Source organism: Pelobates fuscus, chromosome 3, assembly GCF_036172605.1.
Source record: "Pelobates fuscus isolate aPelFus1 chromosome 3, aPelFus1.pri, whole genome shotgun sequence".
Classification (NCBI taxonomy): domain Eukaryota; kingdom Metazoa; phylum Chordata; class Amphibia; order Anura; family Pelobatidae; genus Pelobates; species Pelobates fuscus.
Genome location: NC_086319.1, coordinates 179261623 through 179287874, shown reverse-complemented (window position 1 = coordinate 179287874; position 26252 = coordinate 179261623). Strand labels below are relative to the sequence as shown.

At 42.1% G+C, this 26252-nt stretch overlaps 1 protein-coding gene across 1 annotated transcript in view; it reads right to left on the bottom strand.

Moving 5' to 3' along the window:
• The window catches only part of POLR3B (RNA polymerase III subunit B), a 153378-nt gene that overhangs the window by 47880 nt on the left and 79246 nt on the right, over positions 1 to 26252 (bottom strand). Inside the window, exons 17-22 of the mRNA XM_063447777.1 lie at positions 22960 to 23034; positions 20477 to 20575; positions 17591 to 17718; positions 9403 to 9612; positions 6656 to 6814; positions 769 to 886 (exon numbers count right to left, since the gene is read on the bottom strand). Coding sequence (XP_063303847.1) covers positions 769 to 886; positions 6656 to 6814; positions 9403 to 9612; positions 17591 to 17718; positions 20477 to 20575; positions 22960 to 23034 — 789 coding nt within the window. The remainder of the gene's footprint in view (positions 1 to 768; positions 887 to 6655; positions 6815 to 9402; positions 9613 to 17590; positions 17719 to 20476; positions 20576 to 22959; positions 23035 to 26252) is intronic.

Genomic DNA, 26252 nt, shown 5'->3' with positions numbered 1-26252 from the left:
GTAGAGCAAGAGGAGAATTATAAATACATTTACATGTAGAAAAACAGGGGACCTATCAAATGTAAGTATAAGATGGAACAGTTACTTGTGCGATTTTTGAACAACTGAATAACAGTAAGTAAAAAATTAGCAATCATTTTTAATTTCAAATCTCACTAGTTTAACGGTTAGTTAACCTCTTCAGTGCCATACATACGGTGTTACTAAAGGTATGCCCAAGAGCACATATGCTCTTATTGCAATTCTGAGTATGCATTTGAGAAGTGCAAGAGGCACCCAAGGCATCATCGGTGGCAAAGTCACCAACAAAGTGGAAGTACATTGGTTTCTTTTTTTTGGTACATCCTTCCAATCACTCACTCTGGTAATCATTAAAATGGTGTTAATGGAGGCAAGCTCCCTTACAGAGAAGCTACTTTTCCTCTTCAACTTTTATGGTTAAGTTCCTGATAAGTTAAGTTGATGGCATTGCTGATGTGTCTTGAGAAAACAACTTAATTTTTATTTTCAGACCTGTTGTTTTCCGCTTAGAAAAGTGAGAGAAAATTAGATTTAAAAAAATAAAAAATAAAAAAAAAGTTTAAACCGTTTCTCTCAGTGAAGACAGACATGTAATAAACCAATATTTTAATATAAATGTTATGTCTTTTGAGAAATAACCAATGCACTTTCAACTAATTTTGCTGGTTGAGAATGTCTACAATGTTTTAGTAGCAGCCAGCTGGAAGAATTGAACTAACTTTCCAATGCAGTTTCACAGTAACTCACGTTATTGGCACATCTTTAAACTGTGGCTGTTGTGGCACGTTGCTTCCCTCTAGAGGGGTCTGTGTGACTGTCGGCATGGATTTGTTGACAAGGACCTGCTTGTTTTCCACTTTTTCCCCTGTAAAAATATCCAAAAAAACAAGCATTTGCATATTGTGGGAAGACAAGGTGATACAATGTTGCTTGAGATTTTAATATATATTTATGGGTGCTATACTACAATATTATATATATATATATATATATATATATATATTTTTTAATACAAGGCAACAAAGTCCCATCAGTTTTTCTTACACTATGAAGGTGGTAAACAAATCAGAAGCATATTAAAAAGAGCCCATAAAAATTACAGAAAAGTTCACTTCTGTAAAGAAAGTTTTGTTATTTTAATCAATATCCACTTTCCAGGAAATATTGGAAGGATAGCATGACCACATTTCAAAAATACACCAAACCTTAATAAACATGATATTAGGATATGCAAAGCAATGAGAAGAGATTACCATTTGCAGGTATAATTTCAAAATATTATATGTACGTATCGGGGAACAAAAAAGCTGGAGGTCACAGAGATGGGTTACGCATCCATCTTCTTCAAACTACTTTAAGTGTGACATGCCATAGTGATAGGGTGAAGCTGTACGCCAACAAGTCAAAGTTATCACTATGGGAGAAAAACAGATGGCCAGTTGTAGTTTTTATTCAGTCACCACAAAACGTGACCTGGGTCGTCTATTTAATTGATGTGGGTAACAGTGGTGGGGTTCAGTTGACTGTGGTTTACGGAGTGATCCTTTCTGTAAATCTGTATGATCGCTGTGGGGGTGGCTGCCGGTGTTTTTATATATGCTTCCACTGCAGTGACCATATAGGTATATAGGTAACAGTTGGTGGACCTTTACATTAAAATATATTACAGCGATTTTATCAGTGTTCATAAAGTTTCATACGAACATGAAATGGGCTTTATCATACAGATTATGGGGGATGACAGTACATTTCATATTGGAATAAAAGGTCATGAAATTATAAATGAAATATTTCACATAATAAAAAGGAAGCCTATGAGGCGGTTTTGTTTTACCAAAATGCAGCCTTCTTGTTTCTTAAACACGTAATTAAACACAATTTGAAGATGTTACATTTGTAGCATGATATCCACCATAAACAAGTGAGCTGGTTTCTTGTTGTTTTGTTAGAAAGTGAATGACATGAAAGGTAGTCTAAGTTCTCAAAGAAAGAGAACAGCTTCATCTATCCAAAATATGTCCAATTTTGGACAGCAATGATAGCTGTGAGCTTGGCAGCAGTTCATTATTGCATGATCTGAGCCATAGCACAGGGGTTATGCTTTAGGTATCAAACTGGTTAAAAAAGATTTTACACAAACCAGACAGACTATGCACTATAACTACAGCAACAAACAAATGAGAATGGGGCTTAGAGTAATACTTTACACTCTTTAAAGTGGAGATCTCATAAAAGCGATCTGAAATTGCCCGTTTTATTTATATATATATATATATATATATATATATATATATATATATATATATTTTTTTTTTTTTTTTAAACAGATCTGCACTATTTCTTATTATATTGGTAAATAGTTCCCCTAGGGCAGTGATGGCGAACCTATGGCACGCGTGCCACAGGTGGCACGCCGGGCCCGCTCTGCTGGCACGCGGCCATAGGTCGCCGGGAGAGAGGGGGCCGCTGGCTGTCTGCAGAGTAGGCACCTGCCTGCCCGAAACGGCAGGTGCCTACTCTGCTTCCGGGTCGGGAGGCAGGGGGAGGGCTCTAGCAAGCAGCTCCCCTGTCCTCCCGCGCGATGCTGTGTGGAGCGTTGCCGCGCGTTACCATGGCAACGCTCCACACAGCATCGCGCGGGAGGACAGAAGAGCTGCTTGCTGCCACAAACAAACTTACCACCGGACCACCAGGGATCGCTGTGCCCCCCCCCCCTCCCCGCCCCCCCTTCACCAAAGGTAAGAGGAAGGGAGGGGGGGGATACAGCATTGATAACTATTTTCTTTTGTTTTTTTATGTATTTTTACCCCTACCACCCACAGCACCCCTTACCCCCACAGCACCCCTTACCACCCATTACCCCCACACCACCCATTACCCCCACACCACCCCTTACCACCCATTACCCCCACACCACCCCTTACCCCCACAGCACCCCTTACCCCCACAGCACCCCTTACCCCCACAGCACCCCTTACCCCCACAGCACCCCTTACCCCCACAGCACCCCTTACCCCCACAGCACCCCTTACCCCCACAGCACCCCTTACCCCCACAGCACCCCTTACCACCCCTTACCCCCACAGCACCCCTTACCACCCATTACCCCCACACCACCCCTTACCACCCATTACCCCCACACCACCCCTTACCACCCATTACCCCCACACCACCCCTTACCACCCCTTACCCCCACACCACCCCTTACCCCCGCAGCACCCCTTACCACCCATTACTCCCACAGCACCCCTTACCACCCATTACCCCCGCAGCACCCCTTACCACCCATTACTCCCACAGCACCCCTTACCACCCCTTACCACCCACAGCACCCATTACCCCCACAGCACCCCTTACCACCCACACCACCCCTTACCCCCCACACCACCCCTTACCCCCACACCACCCCTTACCCCCACACCACCCCTTACCCCCACACCACCCCTACCACCCCTTACCCCCACACCACCCCTTACCCCCCACACCACCCCTTACCCCCACACCACCCCTACCACCCCTTACCCCCACAGCACCCCTTACCACCCCTTACCCCCACAGCACCCCTTACCACCCCTTACCCCCACAGCACCCCTTACCACCCCTTACCCCCACAGCACCCCTTACCACCCCTTACCCCCACAGCACCCCTTACCACCCCTTACCCCCACAGCACCCCTTACCACCCCTTACCCCCACAGCACCCCTTACCACCCCTTACCCCCACAGCACCCCTTACCACCCCTACCACCCACAGCACCCCTACCCGCCCACACACACACACACACACACACAGCACACCCCACACACAATGAGCACACCCCCCACACACTGCACCCCACACACACACAGCCCTCCACACCCTTACACACACACACTGCACCCCTCAATGCAGTATGTGTGTGTATTCAGCAGTCTGTCTGTATGTATGTGTACTCAGCGGACTGTGTGTGTGTGTGTGTGTGTATTTAGCGGACTGTGTGTTTATGTATTTAGCTGATGGGGAGTGTGTATTTAGTGGAGGGTGTGTGTGTATGTATTTAGCGGACGATGTGTGTATGTGTTTAGCGGACGGTGTGTGTATGTATTTAGCAGACTGTGAGAATGTGTTCTGCAGTCTGTGTGTATGTATTGCGTTTGTTGGAGATACTAATAAATATAAGCTGTATTTTATCTATTTGTATCATTATTTAAAATCTGTATCATTGAACTCTCTGTTGTGTTCTTCTTTTAAAACAAAAGTTGTTAATTAGTTCGGACAACTGTATAAGTTGTTTTTTCTAAACTTAAACCTCAGTATTCAGGTTTAATTGCAGTGTTGGCACTTTGAGGAAAAAAAAGTTGGCATATATTGCGGTTTGGGCACTCGGGCTCAAAAAGGTTCGCCATCACTGCCCTAGGGGTACGCACAAAAAAATCCATAATATCGACTCACAAGCAAAGAGGGTCAATCAGGTGGCCCGTGTATTTAGGGCCACCCGATTGATAAGTGCTATCAAAGGCCCTTTCGTGTACTGCGGCGCTTTCACATCGCGACCGGGCCCCTTTAATGATCGCAGCGTGGAGAGGAAGTGAGAGCTTGTCACTTCCTACCAGCTAACACAGAGTACCGAGTGGAAGCGAGAGAAGGAGCCCCAACAGCCCCAACCAGCAGAAGCATTTCAAAGGTAGGAAACTAAATGTGTATTTGTGTCGATATCTGTAGGTGTGTAGTGTTTGTATCTGTAGGTGTGTAGTGTTTGTATCTGTAGGTGTGTAGTGTTTGTATCTGTAGGTGTGTAGTGTTTGTATCTGTAGGTGTGTAGTGTTTGTATCTGTAGGTGTGTAGTGTTTGTATCTGTAGGTGTGTAGTGTTTGTATCTGTAGGTGTGTAGTGTTTGTATCTGTAGGTGTGTAGTGTTTGTATCTGTAGGTGTGTAGTGTTTGTATCTGTAGGTGTGTAATGTTTATATCTGTGTCAGTGTGTGTGTGTATCAGTGTCTCTGCATCTGTATTTGTATGTGTGTCTGAATGCGTGTCAGTGTGTGCATGTGCACTGTATATACAAATGAGCCCGGGGCAGAGGTGACGCAGAGCGAGCCCGGGGCAGAGGAGACGCAGAGCGAGCCCGGGGCAGAGGAGACGCAGAGCGAGCCCGGGGCAGAGGAGACGCAGAGCGAGCCCGGGGCAGAGGAGACGCAGAGCGAGCCCGGGGCAGAGGAGACGCAGAGCGAGCCCGGGGCAGAGGAGACGCAGAGCGAGCCCGGGGCAGAGGAGACGCAGAGCGAGCCCGGGGCAGAGGAGACGCAGAGCGAGCCCGGGGCAGAGGAGACGCAGAGCGAGCCCGGGGCAGAGGAGACGCAGAGCGAGCCCGGGGCAGAGGAGACGCAGAGCGAGCCCGGGGCAGAGGAGACGCAGAGCGAGCCCGGGGCAGAGGAGACGCAGAGCGAGCCCGGGGCAGAGGAGACGCAGAGCGAGCCCGGGGCAGAGGAGACGCAGAGCGAGCCCGGGGCAGAGGAGACGCAGAGCGAGCCCGGGGCAGAGGAGACGCAGAGCGAGCCCGGGGCAGAGGAGACGCAGAGCGAGCCCGGGGCAGAGGAGACGCAGAGCGAGCCCGGGGCAGAGGAGACGCAGAGCGAGCCCGGGGCAGAGGAGAAGCAGAGCGAGCCCGGGGCAGAGGAGAAGCAGAGCGAGCCCGGGGCAGAGGAGACGCAGAGCGAGCCCGGGGCAGAGGAGACGCAGAGCGAGCCCGGGGCAGAGGAGACGCAGAGCGAGCCCGGGGCAGAGGAGACGCAGAGCGAGCCCGGGGCAGAGGAGACGCAGAGCGAGCCCGGGGCAGAGGAGACGCAGAGCGAGCCCGGGGCAGAGGAGACGCAGAGCGAGCCCGGGGCAGAGGAGACGCAGAGCGAGCCCGGGGCAGAGGAGACGCAGAGCGAGCCCGGGGCAGAGGAGACGCAGAGCGAGCCCGGGGCAGAGGAGACGCAGAGCGAGCCCGGGGCAGAGGAGACGCAGAGCGAGCCCGGGGCAGAGGAGACGCAGAGCGAGCCCGGGGCAGAGGAGACGCAGAGCGAGCCCGGGGCAGAGGAGACGCAGAGCGAGCCCGGGGCAGAGGAGACGCAGAGCGAGCCCGGGGCAGAGGAGACGCAGAGCGAGCCCGGGGCAGAGGAGACGCAGAGCGAGCCCGGGGCAGAGGAGACGCAGAGCGAGCCCGGGGCAGAGGAGACGCAGAGCGAGCCCGGGGCAGAGGAGACGCAGAGCGAGCCCGGGGCAGAGGAGACGCAGAGCGAGCCCGGGGCAGAGGAGACGCAGAGCGAGCCCGGGGCAGAGGAGACGCAGAGCGAGCCCGGGGCAGAGGAGAAACAGGGGAGCCCAGGATGGAGAAAAGGGGGATATGGGGCAGAGAAGAACTTATACATTTGAAATAACAGCAACTAGATCGATTACAAACATTTCGCTAATATGAGCGGTACAATTTATGGAAATGGGCTGCCAAAGGGTACACAAAAGAAAAAAGGTTGGGAACCAATGATCTACAGGATAGTTGCAATATTTTAGTTATATATATATATATATATATAAAAAAAATAATATTGAAACTCATTAGTACATGGTTTTGAGCATTTAAAACAGTTGATATATCATGATTTGTTTGGTTTACCTGGAGAGCAAATTCCATCAGCATCTAGGATTTCATGTCTCCATATCTGTTTACGTGTGGTAGCATCCAACATGGGCCCCATCACTTTATCAAACGTTTGATTGCTGTAACGTTTCAGAGTACATTTGGCGTTCTTGTACACAAGGCAGCGCCCGAAACCTAGAATTATAACAAAGTTGATATTAGATTACACTATGAAATAACATTAACATTATTCTGCCATCATCACACTGCAAATGTGAGATTTCTGTGGGTAAAGCAAGTCTTATGGCTTGACTGGTGCACAGATCAGAGTGTAAGTCTCATTTTCATTTATCTTATCTGTGTTATACTAATGAGAAATAAGATGAACCTTGGTAAGAAGAGACACCAACAGGTGGATTTTAATATATAATCAGTTCAAATCTGAAGTAAAACTATAAAGACATAGTCATTCTAAAAATCATAAAATGTCCAAAATGATTTTTTTTTTTTTTTAAATGGGTTTAACAAATATATTCATCATGGATCAACAGATGCCCAAAACAAGCTAAGTTACATAAAACTAGCTACTCTATGAGAATACATGCTAGAGTACATGTGGCAGAAATATTTAAATAAAACATATGTCTTATGTTTTATAAAAATATATCATATTATTAAAAAAAAAAAAAAAGATACAAGAGAGGGACCAGCTTTCCAGATGACGAGGTTACAACTAGGAAAAGACAGTAGCACAGAACAAGACTTCATCACCCTTAGACAATAGTTGCACCTCCAATTAGTGTCATTCAATGGACAGGCTGCCTCGTCCTTTTTGTTCTTCAATATTAAATCACAAGGCACAGAAGAGGAATAAAGGAGGATTTCAACTTCAACAATTATCTGTTTAATGAACCGTTCCCAGGGTATCCAGACACAAACACACATGCAACTTCAATAAAGACCAGCATTAAAAAAAAAAAAAAAAATTCTTTCATTCTAGAGCACGGCACTACCTGACATGCATACTCCACAAAGCAGAGAATCAGGCAAAAGACAGGATTGAACATTTTTTGAGAATTCCTTTTTACAATAGCCATAAAGACATCTAAACAATGATCTGCAGATGCAAGCTTTTCACTTTATATGCTATTTATTTATTATAAGAAAATACAAGCAATCTTCGCTAAGCTTGTGCTGTACAGAAACAGGAAGAAAGAAAACAACAAATCTCAAAAACGAAGATTTGAGTTCTGAAGATCAGACAATGTAGAAACTGATACATGACAGGGAATGATATTTTGAGTGCTGGGCACCCAAACTGATCATCTTGGTTAACAGAACGTTAATAGCCTGGACATGTTCCTGGTATGTTTTGCCCCTTAATATTCCAGCGCCCAAAAGAAACAATTCGTTTGTAGAAGAATTTAATTACAAAAAACAATAAAATGCCCTATGCTACTAGACAGGCCTAAATGTTACTTGCCACTGCAAGGCTGGAGGGTCCCTGTCACAGTCAACAGACCAGCTTTTTGCATAAGTGCTGTCTTTTTAATTTTTTACTGGAATATTTTATTCGCCATGGTAATGTTACACCCAAAGTAAAATAAGATGTCCTTAACATTACACATCTCAGCCGTACAGGTCTAGTAAAACAACACAACAGTGAATTTGATGGTCATATTGTCAATGGTTTTGTTTTCATATCCATGCTTTTTTTCCCCTGCTAAAATTCCTTTAGTTTTGTTAAAAAGACACTGTAGACACTGTAACCGCATCACCTCATTAAAGTGGCTGTAATGTCAGCAGTACCTATGGTGCTGTTCTTCCATTCTGCATTAAACCACTTTTAATGTTTTAACCATATAACATGCCCAGCATTTGTGATGTTTAGGATAATGAAGAAGCATTAGCCTGAGCTGCAATGGGTGGCTGAGAGTGTCAGCTGACCTTGTTCGGGCTATTACAGCACCCATTGCCCATATGAATCAACAGCATAGCATCAACCTGTTAGCCACGCCTCCCTATTTCACAAAACATCTTCCTGATTGGAAGATAAATAGTGTAATAAAGCCAATGAGAGATTAGTGTGAGCTGAGCTACTGACTATATTTAGCAACACAACCAAGCACGGTCCTCTTATTAGGAGTATAGTATTTCAAAATCAGGCTAAAGGGACAGATAAGAGGACAGGTGATTGTGGGCAGAGCAATGAGTACATCCAACACAAAAGTTGCTTTTTGAAAATATTCAACATGGATAAAGGGCCTGGGTTATGCTGAAGAAAGATGGAGAACTGTCCCAATCCGGGGGTTTATTCCTTCTTCCATCCCCTTCCATCCCCCCACCCTCCGACTCTCTCTCTCTCCTCCTCCCCATCCTCTCCCACCCCATTATCTGTTATGGTTATGTTGCATTAACGAGCAAGCTCAATACACTACTAACTGCTTATTGATCACCTGGTCATTAAAACAACAGGGATGATCTTGGTCCACAATAACATTTAAGGTCCAAGCACTTAAATACAGACACCACAGAGCAGCTTGGCTGCTTTCACAGTGTTCATAGACCTAGCTGAAAAGTAACAACTCAGCATTAGCTAATCAGACACTTGTATCTGACTCGAGAGATATTTGCACGTCTTTCATATATGGTTAACAGATTTGTTATGAAAATACTGGAAAGCTTACAATAAAAAAAAGTATATATTTACAAAACAAAAAATATATAGAATTCAAATGGAAGGAAGAATTGAGCATTCAGATGGATGGGGTTTCCCCTCTTACCTCTATCTAAGGATGCTTTATTAAGTACAAGTGCATCTTCAATGTCGTACCCACTATAACTCATTACAGCCACAGTAGCATTCTGCCCTGCTGGTAGTTTCTCAAAATCAATAAGTTCAATAGTTCTTGTCTTAACCATTGGCCTCTGTGGGTACGCTAACAGGTACATCAGTGTGTCAATCCTGTTCCTCTGATTGTATCCAATTGTCCCTGAAAAAAGAAAAATATATGAATTGAAGCAGATGCATTTTATGTATAAAATGTGAAATTGTTTCAATGATATACACATAATAAGCCTGTAGACATAATTAAACTACGTACATAGTTTTTTTTTTGCAATCTAAAACTACCTTACATCACAGATAGGTTATATGCTACTATTCAGGCCTTAAAGGTACTTGACACTGCAAGCCTGGGGAAGTCCATGGCATATTTACCAGGGGTGAATTTCTACTTGTGAGGACTAAATTTTCTCTTGTCAATGGCTAATGGCAAGTGGAAAATTTAAAACCTGTATAATTCTGAGCCAACAGTGGTAACATCTGCGGATCGCATCCAAGGAAATAAATGTACAAAACTTGGTGTCAGAAAAGCTGAGTACACCAACTTCAGAAAGCACACACATACATTGTACTAAATAAAAACAGGCATTTTTATGCATTATAATTGATCAAACACTGAGCAAAAGCTCAATAATTTTGGACCATTTTATATTTGCTCTTTTTTTAAAGCACAAACGTTTCTAATTGTTACTTGCACTAAAACAGTTTTATATAGTGACAATAAGCCATACAATTTGCAGATTACACCTCCTATGTTTAAAACCTGGGAAGAGTAATGAACTAATATGGTCTTTAAATGTAAAGGCACCACACTTTTGTTATTTCAATATATCCAGGATAGATTGACTTATCCCTTTAATGTGCCAGTATAGAGTATACAAATAAACCTATAGTCATATGCTTCATGAGAAAATTATGGAACTTTTGACAACCCACTTTTGACCTCCATTATTCTAACACAACATGCTTTTTAGCAAAAGGGTACTCTATATGTTTGTGCTTAACCACAATTAAAATGTTCTTTGTCTCCCACTACATTTGGGCTACACAAAAGATTTTTCTGTCACTTTTCCAGTTGTCAAAGTGATCTATTTAAGATTTGTTTTTTTTGTCATTTTACATTTGCCATTTGCTTTGTAAAAGAACATGTCAATTTCTAAGTGTTATTGGACTTGTTTTGTGCTTGATAACTTCTGATATATCTTAGTTTTCTCATTACCTGTGGAAAGTCATATATAAGCGACCCTGACAGGCAGAATTTACATCAGATATCCCCAATAAACAGAAAGGGCTGATATAAGCATATTACTGCTCCCTAGACTGGCCAGGCTTAATGCAGTGCCAAGAATGGCAAAGCAGCCGGTCAACAGGCATAAAAGTAAACATGAACACGCTAGTATCAAATAAGTACAGATGGTCAACATAACTAGTAAACTGGGATAACAGATATAATACAGTCAAGTCCAGATCCATGCCAAACTAAAAAACAAAACAAAAAAAAAAACACTGAAAATCAATACAAATATGTTGCACTCTAGAATAACAGGAGACCACTACAGGGCAATCACTAGTTTGTGTATGAGTTTAAATAACATATAAAACAGTAACATTGGTTGGTATCAAAGAAGAAACTCTAGAATGTGTCTGACTGTTGAGGCAGCAATGAGGCATTTTGCTTTAATAAGATAAGAGTCCATAACGGAAAAGTACATGTCTGAAATTACACCAGCATGATGCACGGGATCACAATGTATGACATGCTGGTGCAACATTAATTCTGCACTGATATACCACTGTTATTGCTCTAGAGCATGGGTCCTCAAACTGCGCCCCCCCCCAGATGTTGCTGAACTACAACTCCCATGATTCTTTGAATTACATACATAGCCAGAGAATCATGGGAGTTGTAGTTCAACATCTGGGGGGGCCGGAGTTTGAGGACCCATGCTCTAGAGCATTAGCACATCAGTGTGGAATTGGATCAAGGCCAAAAGGCAGTGTGAGAACGTGAAAGGTTAACTCAGAATAGAATTTACAGATTGTTTACTCCATACAAAATTTGCTCACTAGAAAACAAAATTGCAAATTCTCACACGTTAATGGTGGAATAATGGAGCAAAACAAAAGACGTCGCTTTCAGGCTATTGTTAGAACGTTTTAATAAATATGAGCAGATAATGGGCCAAAATTAAGACACTTTTCAGACCTCTTTGATAAATCACCTCTATTGTTGCCCTAAATATTTTTACCTTTAGTGCTAGACCTGGAAAAACTGCTTAAAAAATGAATGTTTGGCCCTGGTAAGCCAGTGCTGTGGAGTTAGATGTAATTATTGGTTGGAGGTACCATAAACTGAGTCAAAAGGTTTTCTGTACCAAATCCACAGACCGGTGGCTTGCTCAGGTCTTCAGCTTGTTTACTCAAATAAAATTTAAACCCTATGAACCTGTACTGTTGTGGAATAAATGCAACTTGGCAATAGTTAAGCAAGTTTAAGACAACCTATGGCCCAGCAACTTTTCAACTAAAAATCTCTTATAGAGTATTAGGAAAACCAAACTGATTATCATTATGGTGAGATGATGGTTTCAAAAGTTGTTCTAATTTTATTTTGTAGATATTGGTTATAACATCGGATTATAATAAATGTAATTTATTATGATGTCAATTTAACATGCTACAGCTTTAACCCCTTAAGGACCAAACTTCTGGAATAAAAGGGAATCATGACATGTCACACATGTCATGTGTCCTTAAGGGGTTAACAAACAAAACACTGGGGCATCTTTTCATGAGAAGAACTAGTGGTAGCATGTATTACCTTAAAATATAACAAAAATCAAGGCAATTTTTATAGAATCTCTTGGAGTAACATCCTTTGGGTATAGCACAGGTATTGGTTTTATTGTAGCAAGCCAGGACAAACAGCAATGTCACAAAAAAGGATTAACTTGTATTGTGTTTTCTTTTTGTTTGTTTTAAACAAAGAAGGAAAAAATAGCATACCAAAAGTTTAAAAAGTGTAAATTGTATATCAATGTCCAATATCTGTATCAGAATTCAAAGAACCTAAACTATAGTTGGAAAACAAAAATGCTATATTTTGTGTCATGTAATTCTATTTTGATATTCTTTTTGCACAATCTATTCATAGACATTGTGTGCCTGATGCCAATTTCTAAATGAGTTTTTATCTGTCTGCTTACTCTTTGGTCAGGTGTTTTGTAACAACAAATGGAAACAAAAGGCCCTTTTTTATTGCTTAAGATATCCCAAAAGTCTTTGTATCCAAAAGCAGCAGCGGTAACGTCAGTGGATTGTATCCAAGGAGCTAAATGTGCAAGACCTGGGGTCAGAACAGCTGAATACACCAACCTCAGAATACAGACAATGAATTGCAAATGACACTCAAAACAAAAAAAACCAAGGCAGAAAAAAAAAGGGAAAGAAAAAAAAATAAATTCATTCAAAGGGAAAACTAGAAAAGGCCTCTACATAGAGCTTGAATTGGCTTTCTGTACACACTGATCCTGTCTGACTGTGTGTGTGGCAAGGAACTAAACTCTTTAAGGGAAAGAAGCACAACATTTCATCAAAGAAACCTCCAAAATTGACCTGTCTTTCTTATTACAGCAAGAATATATTAACCCTTCACGATGCGTCACTCACCTCTCTGACATTGAAAAGTGTTAAATATTTGCTCTGCTTTAACTTTCAAAAGCATATCCCTCGGCTGCTTTCTGGGTCATTAGAAAACAGCTTTAAAAAAAAAAAAAAGGGATCTCTTTTCCATGCACTTGTTTTGTTATTTTAAGTTCTACAGTTTTACTGGAGGATCCAAGAAAATGGTAATTTAGAGAGGACTGTGTAAGACTGTGCCGCTCTGGGCGTAGTGCTTGAATGCATGATTGTAAAATAATAGAGATATGATCAACATTTAACTTCTAGAGATATTTTAACATATCTGGGTGCAAAGTGGAGGGTGTGAGCAGTGCAGCAATATTTACGTATTGAGCACTGGTATGTTTAATCAGACAACTGATAATTTCACATGCTTCTCCAAGATGATGCATGTCAAAGGCACAGCTACTGGAATTTGGACTTTAGGGACTGACAAAACATTCACCACTACCTTAATCACAAGGAACACTATCTTGTTAACTCAAATACATCACAAAGGGAAACGGTTTTTACTTGATTATTAAATAATCTGCTATTTTGACACTGAATTTATTTAACCTGGAGTGCACTAAATGATAATGTTGTACAATCCTGAATAACAAATCACATAGATTTGGAGACTTCATGGCACTGCACAGTATAAATAAGTCCTTTATCAGCAGATAATTACTCTACAGCAGGATTGAAAATACTAAAAGAAAAGTACACTGTGATAGTCTATGAGGTCACCGTTTAGTTTTCCAGTGTCGCTTTTCTTTTGTGATAGCATAATAAACACTGAGCTCTTGCATGAGCATGACTGGTTGGCTGGCAACGATCATGCAGGTATTGATGATGAACATGCATCAGACCAAGGGGTGCATTTGATAAGCCTCCACATTCCTGATTGGCTGCTTCCAATGTAGGTAGGCATGCCACTGGACTGATAAGACACTGTCCCATGTACAAAAAAGTACTTACAAGAAACAAGTAAAGCTCACTCACTTCAGAGAAAACTACAATTTAACACTTATTCAGAGTAGCTATATGAAAGGGGGACAATGAGTACAAGGAAGTGATTGGCTGAGTAAACATCTCCACAGCCGGCTGTAGTTGCTCTTTAACAATGTCAAAAGAAATAATTGTTTTAGAAAAACTTGAAGAGGTACCATAGCACTCGAGTCACAAGATGAAATAAATACGATTAACAAGTTGTAAACTATGAAGCACAGGGCTACTATGAAATTAGTATTCACAATGTTGTCATAATTTGACTGATAATGCTAATTATCTTGCATTGCAAAAAAATAAAAATTTAAAAAAAAATTGAACCCCATGTAGGTTTTTAAATAAACCTGTGCACAAATGTGTTTTATATGGTACGAAAAATCAAATGCCTTTTCACCTGCGTCCAAATAAATCGAGTTGTGTGAGATTTACCTGTACCAAATATAACCCTAATTTTGGTTACGGTGTCTAATAGAAAATATTTTTTAACAATGTATTTTAAGATTTCACCTCAATATTTCTTTACATTGGGCTCAACTTGAGAGGCAATGGACATTTCATTAAAACAGGGTGCAAGCCCCATTGAGCTTCACTTAAAAAAAAATGGACCATTTATTGAACAGGTATGAAATCATAAAATACTTATAAAACCACGTATGAAAAGACATTATAATTGTTCTAAGATAGAGCAATCTTTAATTAACTTAATTTAAAAATAAATACCACCATAACCACTTTTTAAACTCTGAGCCGCTTGAATGGTCAAAAGGCTTCTACGAGAGAAGCCTTTGATAGGACCCCTACGTGGCTCCAGTAAAGTTTGGAGGGGGTATGCCGAGAAGCACTACGAACTTCACCTGGATCGGGATTTAAGTAAAACTTATTTTGCTACTAATTTCATAGTCTTTAGAGTGAGGGACCTAAAGAATATGCTAGAGTAATAGATGCACAGGCAGCTCATACCTCGTTTTCTGTGGTGACCCTCCAAAAAAAGTAAAATGTAAATCATCTTTATTCTCCTACACATGGGTATGTCGGGAAAATCCTTTAAGTGTACAAGTTAAAAATATAGGTGTGCTAAGTAAAAATCACCACCCAATATTACTAACCAACAAGTTAACCAAGGCACTTTTTTTTTTACTTACAAATAAACAACACACAATGGATTTTCCTTTAACCCGTTCAGGACGGAGTCAATAGTAAACGTTCTGATCAAAACAAATTGTAAACAAAAACTGGAATTTGCGCTATATGTCTGTTCAACCGTAATTCACCTCTTTCGTATTAAGTGCACCCACACTTATGATATATCATTTTGTTCAGTAGAAACTGGGCTTTAATTTCTCATGAACTATTCATATTTAAAACGTAATTTATTATGAATAAAATTAAAAAAACTGAGAAATTAAGATTTTTAAAAAAAAAATTGTAGACATTTTAGCTGTAAATGTCATAAAACCGTTAGCTTTAAAAACAAACGAACACATATTTGGATTCAGCAAAGTCTCACAAGTACAACAGTACCCCCCATAAACAGTTTTTACGATGTTTTGGAAAGTTAAAGGGTCAAATATAGCACATTCCATTTTTCAGTTTTTTCAAATTGAAATTCGCCAGGTTGGTTTTGTTGCCTTTGAGACCGTGTGGTAGCCCAGGAATGAGATTTACCCCCATGATGGCATACCATTTGCAAAAGTAGACAACCCAAGGTATTGCAAGTGGGGTTTGTCCAGTCTTTTATAGTAGCCACTTAGTCACAAACACTCAAACAGTCCCACTGCTGGCATATCCACAGCCAGCTATAGGGGGCCACGTGATCGCTCTTTGAGAGCGACCACATGGCCCCCGGGGGCCTCATTTGCCGAGGGAGGGCTGGCTGGGCTGTCAGGCAGTCCTCCCGAAGACGATTGCGACGGAGGTGAGTAAATCTCACCTCCTGGGGCTGCAAGCCGTTACGGCATTCTATGCCGCTGCAACGGCTTTAAAGCCCATTTAATGTGGGACGGCATAGAAAGCCGTTAAGGGGTGTAAGGGTTCTTTAAACCTTTGGAGCTGGGGGGGGACCTTTTTGTGCAAAATGCCCTAGTGGGCACTATGCGTAAGGTCCCCCTGCAGCAACTGCAGTAAGACCTGAAAAAGAAAAAGAATAAAGAGGCGCTGCCTTCCACTTCCCATCTTCAAGTCACAGGAGCCGTGAATGCTCCAATCATAGGGTTCTCAAAGTGAAGTCTGTGGACCAACTGCCGTCTCAGCGCGCATGTGTGCACTTTGGACCGGCGAGGGAGAGAGAGTGTAGATCGGGGCTGTTCAACCTGCGGCCCCCCAGATGTTGCTGAACTACAACTCCCATGATTCTTTTAATTAAAAAGATAGCCAGGGAATCATGGGAGTTGTAGTTCAGCAACATCTGGGGGGCCGCAGGTTGGACAGCCCTGGTGTAGATAGTTGGAGAGAGGGAGGTTATTTTTTTTGTTTGTTTTTAAAAACCTTTTTTCCTTTAATGGAGGGAGGTGGAAGGGAGCTCTGCAACGGAAAAGATTTTAACCTTTCTCGGCAGCGTGCAGAGTTCTGGGCTGCCAATGTCACGTATGCTGGGATTCAACTAGCCCCCAACACACAATTATAAATAGCTCAGTATATGCATTGTTACACATGCAAACTCCTACCACTATGAACACTTCAAATCACTGAAATGGTCATAGTGGTTGGAGTAACCATTTAAAGGGACACTGTAGGCACCAAGACCACTTCAGCTCATTGAAGTGGTCTGGGTGCAAAGTCTCATGTCCCTTAACCCTACAGTGGTAAGCAATGCAGTTTCTGAGGGTTAACTCCACCTCTAGTGGCTGTCTACCAGACAGCGAGTAGAGGGACTTCTGGAATCGAAAAGGACCTTCGATCCGGTTATCTGACGCTGGATGTCCGCACGTTCTGCATGAGAACCTCCAGCCTCAGATTATTACCCATAGGAAAGCATTGAAATCCTAATGCGAGTGTGACCATTGCCGCGCGTGCGTATTAGGTTTCCCCCGCCGGCTGACATCGGTGCTGGATTCAGGTAAGTAACTGAAGGGGTTTTAACCCAATCAGCACCGCGGGAGGTGGGTGCAAGTGAGGTGGGCACTGCAGGAGCCTATAGTGCCAGGAAAACGGGTTTGTTTTCCTGGCACTATAGAATCCCTTTGAATGAAATATAGGCATCAACCTTCAGTGTCATTATTTCTCATCTAATGGAGAAGTTTGCCACTGAATCACATTATGTGCAATTCTACTGGTAAAAAATAAAGGCAGTTTCTAAAATCCACATTATGACTTTGACCACTGTTTACATTACTCTTTAAGAGTTCTAGGAAATATTTAGATGAATAGTTATTTGTTTTTATAAATTTATGAGATGCAAGAAAACTCATACAAGAAAATATTAAATACTAAAAATGTATTTTATACATAAAGCTTACCCATGGCTTGTTTACCCATAGCACACTGGTATGTGTTTCTGGGGGACTGGTTGTGGTGTGGGTATGGGATGAGTCCTGCACAAACACCAAGCAGTGTAAATGGCTCAATTTCCAAGTGTGTTGTATGTCTAAATAAACAAACAACAAAAACAAAGAACCCATAAGTATTACAAGACAACAAACATTTTATATACTAGTCTAGTATAGTAGAGGACACCAATAAATATATCTTATTTTGAGTTTTGCATTATGTTTACACATACCACACAGTTTAAAAGGGATACTATAGGCATCAAGACAACTTTAGCTGAACAAAGTAGATTTGGTGCAGTCTCCCTGCTCAATTCTCTGCCATTTAGGAGTAAAACCACATTTTTCTGTTCTTTGTGCAGCCCTAGCCACACCTCTCCTGGCTGTGACTAACACAGCCTGCATGAAGAAAAAAAAAAAAAAGGGTTTTATTTTGAAATGGAACATTCAGATGTTAAGTTACTTGAGATGTTTTATATCCTGCTGTGTAACTTGAACTTTAATCATACACAGGAAGTCCCCGCAGAGTCTAGAAGGCTATTAACAAGGAAGAAGCTAAGAAATTCTAAATTACCGTATATACTCTAGTATAAGCCGAGTTTTTCAGCCCATTTTTTGGGCTGAAAAACCCCAACTCGGCTTATACTCGAGTCAAGGTCTGTATTATGGCAATTTGCATTGCCATAATACAGACTGGGGGAGAGGGGGCTGGCAGAGCTGTAACTTACCTTTCCTGCAGCTCCTGTCAGCTCTCTCCTCCTCTGCGCCGTCCGGTCAGCACCTCGGTCAGCTCCCAGTGTAAATCTCGCGACACTTACAGTGTGAGCTGATAGAAGGAGCTGCACGGACGGCGCAGAGGAGGAGAGAGCTGACAGGAGCTGCAGAACAGGTAAGTTACAGCTCTGCCAGCCCCCCTCTCCCCCCACTGAACTGCCAATGCCACTGGACCACCAGGGAAGGAGAGCCCCCCTCCCTGCCATATATCAAGCAGGGAGGGGGGACGAAAAATAAAATATATAAATAAAATAAGAAGAAATAATAAAAAAATAATAAGAATAAAAAAAAAATTAATAATAACAAAAAAAGGGGTATAAGGACCACTATGGGGGGGGGGGGGGGGGGTATAAGGACCACTATGGGAGGGAGGGGGGTATAAGGACCACTATGGGAGGGAGGGGGTATAAGGACCACTATGGGAGGGGGTGGGATAAGGACCACTATGGGAGGGAGGGGGTGGGATAAGGACCACTATGGGAGGGAGGGGGTGGGATAAGGACCACTATGGGAGGGAGGGGGGGGGATAAGGACCACTATGGGAGGGAGGGGGGTATAAGGACCACTATGGGAGGGAGGGGGGTATAAGGACCACTATGGGAGGGAGGGGGGGTATATGGACCACTATGGGAGGGAGGGGGGGTATAAGGAACACTATGGGAGGGAGAAGGGGGATAAGGACCACTATGAGAGGGAGGGGGTGGGATAAGGACCACTAGGGGAGGGGAGGGTAAGGACCACTAGGGGAGGGGTGAGTCAGGACCACTGGGGGGGGGGGTGAAGGAACACGGGGGTGGGGAGGTAAGGACCACTGAGGGAGGAGGAGGGGAAGTCAGGACATATGGGGGGGGGGGGAGGGGGCGGCAAAAAATGTTTTGCCTACGGTGGCAAATATCCTTGCACCGGCCCTGCACACACTGCATTCACACACTGCATTCATACACACACACACTGCATTCATGCACACACACACTGCACTCATACACACACGCTGCACTCATACACACACGCTGCACTCATACACACACGCTGCACTCATACACACACGCTGCACTCATACACACACGCTGCACTCATACACACACACATACGCACTGTAAATAAATATTCAATTAATATATTTTTTTTAGGATCTAATTTTATTTAGAAATTTACCAGTAGCTGCTGCATTTCCCACCCTAGTCTTATACTCGAGTCAATAAGTTTTCCCAGTTTTTTGGGATAAAATTAGGGGCCTCGGCTTATATTCGGGTCGGCTTATACTCGAGTATATACGGTAAACAGAATGTGCAATAAAAAAAAGTTTAAATAATAGATCTCTCTTTTCAGGAAGTGTTTAGGAAGGCTTTGTATGTTACACGCAGGGAAGTGTAACTACGGCTGCATAAACAAAGTGATTAACTCTTAAATGGTGGAGAATGGAGCAGTGAGACTGTTCGAGCATGTTCTATGCACAAAAACGGTGTCATTAAGCTAACGTTGTTTTGTGCCTATAGTATTCCTTTAAGTTCATAGAAAAGGATTGTCCGTTAGAAAATGGTATTGTTAAACTGTTCAAAGGGGAATTGTCTCTTCTCTGAAATTTACACCATTGAATAAAACATTGAAAACTACTTATAACGTGTGTTAACATTTTCTTCATGAGATGCTCTATTTTCTTTTAAATTTATATCAAATATATAGCAAATTACATAATAATTAATTTTAAACAAGGCAAAGAGAGTACACATATCAAACAAAGGAGCGAAATAGAAACATAGTTTCTTTCTCTTTTTCTCTGTATGCTTAGCAGGTGCAAAAGACAGAGCATACAATAGTGAACAATAGAGAGCTAAGATGGAGGCATCCAGTCGTAAGATAAAGTCAGGATTTCAATTTTCTTTTCCCCACACACTTCAAAAATACATATGTGTAACATATAAGATATATGGAAGCATAACATAAAAAAATCCTGGGAAGTCACAGTTCCCATGTAAGTGACAAAGTCTCGTATTAAGGTATAATTTGCATCCCATAAAAATCAGAAAATGTTGAAACTATATGCATTTTCCATAAAATGACTAAGCCACTTATTTAACTTACTTGTTTATACTGTGTTCATATAGTGATATAGTACAATCATTCTCTTCATTGACATCCAAGTATTCTACCAGGCTCTCGTGAAGGAAGTCTTCAAAAGTCCTGCAAACAGTACAGTGAGAAGTATATTCCGCAAAAAAAAAAAAATCACAAATCATCTGTAAATATCAAGAAGCTTTCGACAGCTGCTAAAACTACTTTGCCAGATGCAAGAACATTGCTCTTCATATTTATCTGTAGCCCCGGTTTAAATGATACTGCAGTCACATTTTCTAATGGGTGGATTGTACGGTTTTACTGGGCTTAATGCCAGAGGTGAAAAATCCTTTGCTATTTTGGCTGCATGTACCCAAGTCTATGGCATAGAACGGAAACCCTTTGTGTACTACCTCAATGGAAACCATTTTGACTCCAACTCCATAATGAATATTTAACCCTTCAAGTGCCAAGAAGTTTCTCCCAGCCAATTCTCAGAAGCTTAAATCTTTCAAGCCAAGCACCACGGGATAATTTGGCACAGTAAATATTAATGTGTAATAACTACAGAATCTCAGCTGCTCCTTTAATGTGGTTGTGCGGCTTTATCACAGCTGGAGTGGATGCCATTTTGCTATACACTTTTCACTTCCTGAGACAGACAGTTTTGATAAAAGGAGACCTAATAAGCAATTGGAATAAAATCTTAGAAATGGAAAAAAAATAAAACCATTTTTAAATGGTAGTGCGGAATTTAAATCCATTTCAAGGGCTCACTTAGAGCATTCAGCTGCAGTATTTCAATATCTATGAGCTGTGCTGCTCAGAACTCATCAGTCTGGGGCTGCCCCAGCTGAAAAAGGGGACCCCCGTGTATCGAAAGACACCCAGGGGTCCTTGTTACAGGCAGGTAACCATACTACCCTGTAACCTTTACTGCTTGACGGTCTAAGCCGTCACTGGGCATAAATGCCTTGCACTAGATAAAGGCTTAGACCATCATGTTGTCCTTAAGTGGTTAATGCTAAAAGCATTAGTGTGGTTTTCATGATATTTTCTAAAATGCAGTTGGAGTCTGACTCACATGGCTGCAATAAGCAAGATTCAAACTTGGAAAACTTCCTGAGAACGTCAGAGCAGAGATCACTTTGACTTAAGCAATCATGTGGCTCCGTTCATGAGAGTCTCATGACATCCAGATATTAACCATGATATATGATATATATGGGCTTTGCATACTTTATTTCTGTGGGATAGTGGAAAGTAACAGACTCGCCAAAACTACACATTCTCAAGAAACCAACAAGATATTTAAAACATTACAGATCCACTGGAGCAAGAATGTTCAACACTGGCCCGGCAGCTGTTGATGCAGTATAAGATGGGGGGGACTAAGGTTTGGACAGCCCTGCATTAGGTAGGAGTGTCAAGCAGATGCCCAGAAGTCCAAAACATTGCCAGGGTTTCAGGATATATGTACATTAGTTTATAAATAAGTATCAATGAGCAATATGCTAAGCATTATTGTGAAGGCCTTGTGTGTCTGCAGTATAAAAGGAACACTATAGGGTCAGGAACACAAACATGTATTCCTGACCCTATAGTGTTTAACCCCTTAAGGACCAAACTTCTGGAATAAAATGGAATCATGACGTGTCAGACATGTCATGTGTCCTTAAGGGGTTAAACCACCTTCTAGCCCCCTGGTCCACTCATACCTCCATAAATATAGTAAAATCTTAATTGTATTCAAGTCTGGAGCTGCTTGATTTGTCCTGGTTTCCTTTTGACCTGCCCACTGCCTGCTGATAGCAGGAGTGGTGGGCTGATTCAATCACAATGCTTTCCCATAGGATTGGCTGAGGCTGACAAGGAGGCAGATCAGGGGCAGAGTCAGCACAATTCAAACACAGCCCTGGCCAATCAGCATCTCCTCATAGAGATGGATTGAATCAATGCATCTCTATAAGGAAAGTTCAGTGTCTGCATGCAAAGGGTGGATACACTGAATGTATGGATGCAGTTTAGGCAGCAATGACCCAGGAAGGATCTCTAACAGCCATCTAAGGAGTGGCAAGTGAAGTTATCACTAGGCTGTAATGTAAACACTACATTTTCTCTGAAAAGACGGTGTTTACAGCAAAAAACCTGAAGGGAATGATTCTACTCACCAGAACAAATTCAAGAAGCTGTAGTTGTTCTGGTGACTATAGTGTCTCTTTAAAGATTAAAAGAAATGGCACAACTGCCGTGAGAAATACGCTTGCTCATTTATATCTTCAGCATCAGAGAGATGTGTAACACAATTCACTCTTTCATTAATGAACAGATTATTTAGCCAATCAATTGTCGTAGCAGACACAGACAAAAAAAACAAACAAAAAAAACACTGATAACTACAAGCTTGCCCATTCAGCTCCAATAGTAGATATTTCCAAATGTATGTACAAATGGGTAACAATATTTTCACACCAGATCTTAAAGTTAAATAGTAATGATCAACAATTCACCTGTATCCCTGAGAAAGCTCCTGGATGTGCTTCTTTGTAACAGCAGGTCTTTGATTTTTCACTATGATATAGGGCCTGAAATAAAAAGTTAAATGTAAATGGGTTGCATCATCTAATATGAGCTATTATACTTGGAGATCAATTTTGTGCATCATCCCTATTGCTGCACAGAAATAATTCTTTACTTGGGAATAATCACCCCATTGATATTTCTCACGTCACATTCAATCTAGCCTCCAACTACATGACCCAAGACAGAGAGAGTGTCAAACACAGATTGTTGGTGCATTAAAGGGACACTCCAGGCACCCAGACCACTTATGCCCATTGGAGTGGTCTGGGTGCCAACTCCCACTACTCTTAACCCTGCAAGTGTAATTATTGCAGTTTTTCATAAACTGCAATAATTACCTTGCAGGGTTAACTCCACCTCTAGTGGCCGTCTACTAGACAGCCACTAGAGGTCACTTCCTGGGTTCTAGCACAGGAAACCTGTGCTAGAGCGTCGCTGGACGTCCTCACGCTGTGTGAGGACCTCCAGCGTCGCTCAAAACCCCATAGGAAAGCATTGAAATGATTTTTCAATGCTTTCCTATGGGGAGATGTAATGCGCATGTGCGGCATTTCCGCGCATGCGCATTACGTCTCCTCGGCCGGTGGGCGAGATCAGTCTCGCCCACCGGCCGACGCAATCACTGGGAGGAGCGTCGCGGAGGCGGAGACAGCGGCGAGGGACATCGCCGCTGTCCCAGGTAAGTGACTGAAGGGGTTTTCACCCCTTCAGTAACCGGGGATTGGAGGGTGGGAGGGAGAGGGACCCTCCAGTGCCAGAAAAACGGATCGTTTTTCTGGCACTGGAGTTTCCCTTTAAGCTTGACAATTTAAATTTTTTTTACTTGGGCTTGACAAATGCCCTGTTGTATATGCCAATCTTTTTCAACTTTAAAGCTCTAATAAAACTGCTGCTTTTCCTGCAGGGATCAAAAAACCCTGAGAGTATCCTTATATTTCTCTCCACCTTGAGGTTATTGCCTTGTTTAGCAATCCTCTTTCTACAAAAATCGCCTCTTGGATTGCGTTCATTTTTAAATATTCTATTATTTATCTACCTTGAACTCTTCTCTGCTCCAAATTGCTAATATTTAGGCTTCTTTGTCTTCTTTCTGGATATGTAGCAGTTTAATTTTCACCAGTATACAGATGTCTCATCTTCTGAAGATAACTGCCCCAGAACAGCTCACACAAGTCTAGGTAAGGTTCTACAAGTGATCTAAAAATTTCATTGATGAGACTAATGTATTTGGTTTATGTATTTGGTCTCCTGGTATACCATTTATAGAGACACCAGAGACAAGTTGCAAGGAAACACAGCGCAAGCATGTTATTACATTTGCTTGCACTGTGCAGAACAAATAGAAGGCCTTTTTCTCATGCTAGAGCTATTCAGCAGAGCTCTGCTCATGGTCTGCCCTGGAAGAGCATTGAACCAACCATGCTTACTTTGAGAGGGGGCGTGCTTGCCATTGGTGATGACAAAACACACTCTCTCTGCCCCACTACTTACATGGGGAGGGGTGGGGGGGGGAGAGGGAGCAGGGGAATGCAGTGTTTTTTCTTCTTTTTTTCATTCTTTTATTTTTGCCACTTGTTGCTAATTTGTCAAAACGATACATTACATTGTTCCATAACATGAAAATATACAGTTGTGCATCTAGCAGTATTATGGTATAATTGATACATTGTAAACTTTACTTTGTTTGCAATGAGTATATTATGAACATGAGTACTTTGTGAGCATGTGGCAACGGACAGCAGTGCCAGCGATAACGGTTTCTGTGAGTATATGCAGTTATACAATGGAACGGTTGTAGATAACCGTAACTTTTAGTACTGTCCGGTTAGCCACTGGAAGGTACTATAGTGTAGGAGAATATGCAACAGTGCTACTTTTAACGACCAGTAAATCCCCAGGTCACGATTAATGTAGATCCACCCCATGAGGGTATTTACTTGTCTTTCTTTGGAAGCATAATCCCATATAAAAGTGGTATTATAGTAGTTATTGTATAGTAAGGATTCCATTATAGATGGGATGAATAATATAGAAGATAAGAAGAGGGAGAGTGAAGTAAGTTGCAGAGAAGAATCAGATAAAGTGAGAGAGTGGGAGAAAATTCGGGGTCGGCGGCGGCAGGGTGTATCGGCCGAGGCAACTTTGGCCACACGCTTGCCCATTTTTGTAATTCAAGAACTGACTGGTCACTTGCTGCCTTATATAGCCCGTCCCTTAACAGGTGCCATTGTAACAATATCAATTTTCTTCACTTCACTTGTTTTAATACTGTGGCTGACCAGTGTATGTTATTAAATATGCTTTTGAAGTGCCCCCACCCTCAGGGTCCCCCTCCCGCCCGGCTCTGGAAAGGGGAAAAGGGTTAAAACTTACCTTTTTCCAGCGCTGGGCGGGGAGCTCTCCTCCTCCTCCTCCTCCTCCTCCTCTCCGCCCCGTCGGCTGAATGCGCACGCGCGGCAAGAGCTGCGCGCATTCAGCCGGTCGCATAGGAAAGCATTTACAATGCTTTCCTATGGACGCTTGCGTGCTCTCACTGTGATTTTCACAGTGAGAATCACGCAAGCGCCTCTAGCGGCTGTCAGTGAGACAGCCACTAGAGGATTTAGAGGCTGGCTTAACCAATTTATAAACATAGCAGTTTCTCTGAAACTGCTATGTTTATAAAAAAAATGGGTTAACCCTAGCTGGACCTGGCACCCAGACCACTTCATTAAGCGGAAGTGGTCTGGGTGCCTAGAGTGGTCCTTTAAGATTAAAATATATGATGTCTTCATTGTAACTTGTTATACAAATAATGTAATAACTTAATTAAATATGCCAATACTTTAATTTAATTTCCAAATAATGTATATAGTGTGTTCATATACAAAACTGTTGATGCATAAAGAGACATGGTCACATTAACAGCTTAATTTCTACTCTTCTCAAAAACAAAAATCTGTTTATCACAGCAGTCATTGAAAAATGCTCTATTACACAGCATTATTGGTTATATTCATGGAACTCATTATTACAATTTTAATTTTCCGATGGGAGCAATACTGTTTTAATATATAGATTTTAGTCAGTTGTACCTACTGTATTCCATTTTACTGTAGGTTCAGCCTGTTAAGTGACTCCTAACATGATGCCAATGACTTATTGCAGTCTATGAAGAGAAGCCAAAGGCTAATTTGGCCAACGAGTGATCAATAGAATGTTAACACTCATTTGGCAGCCA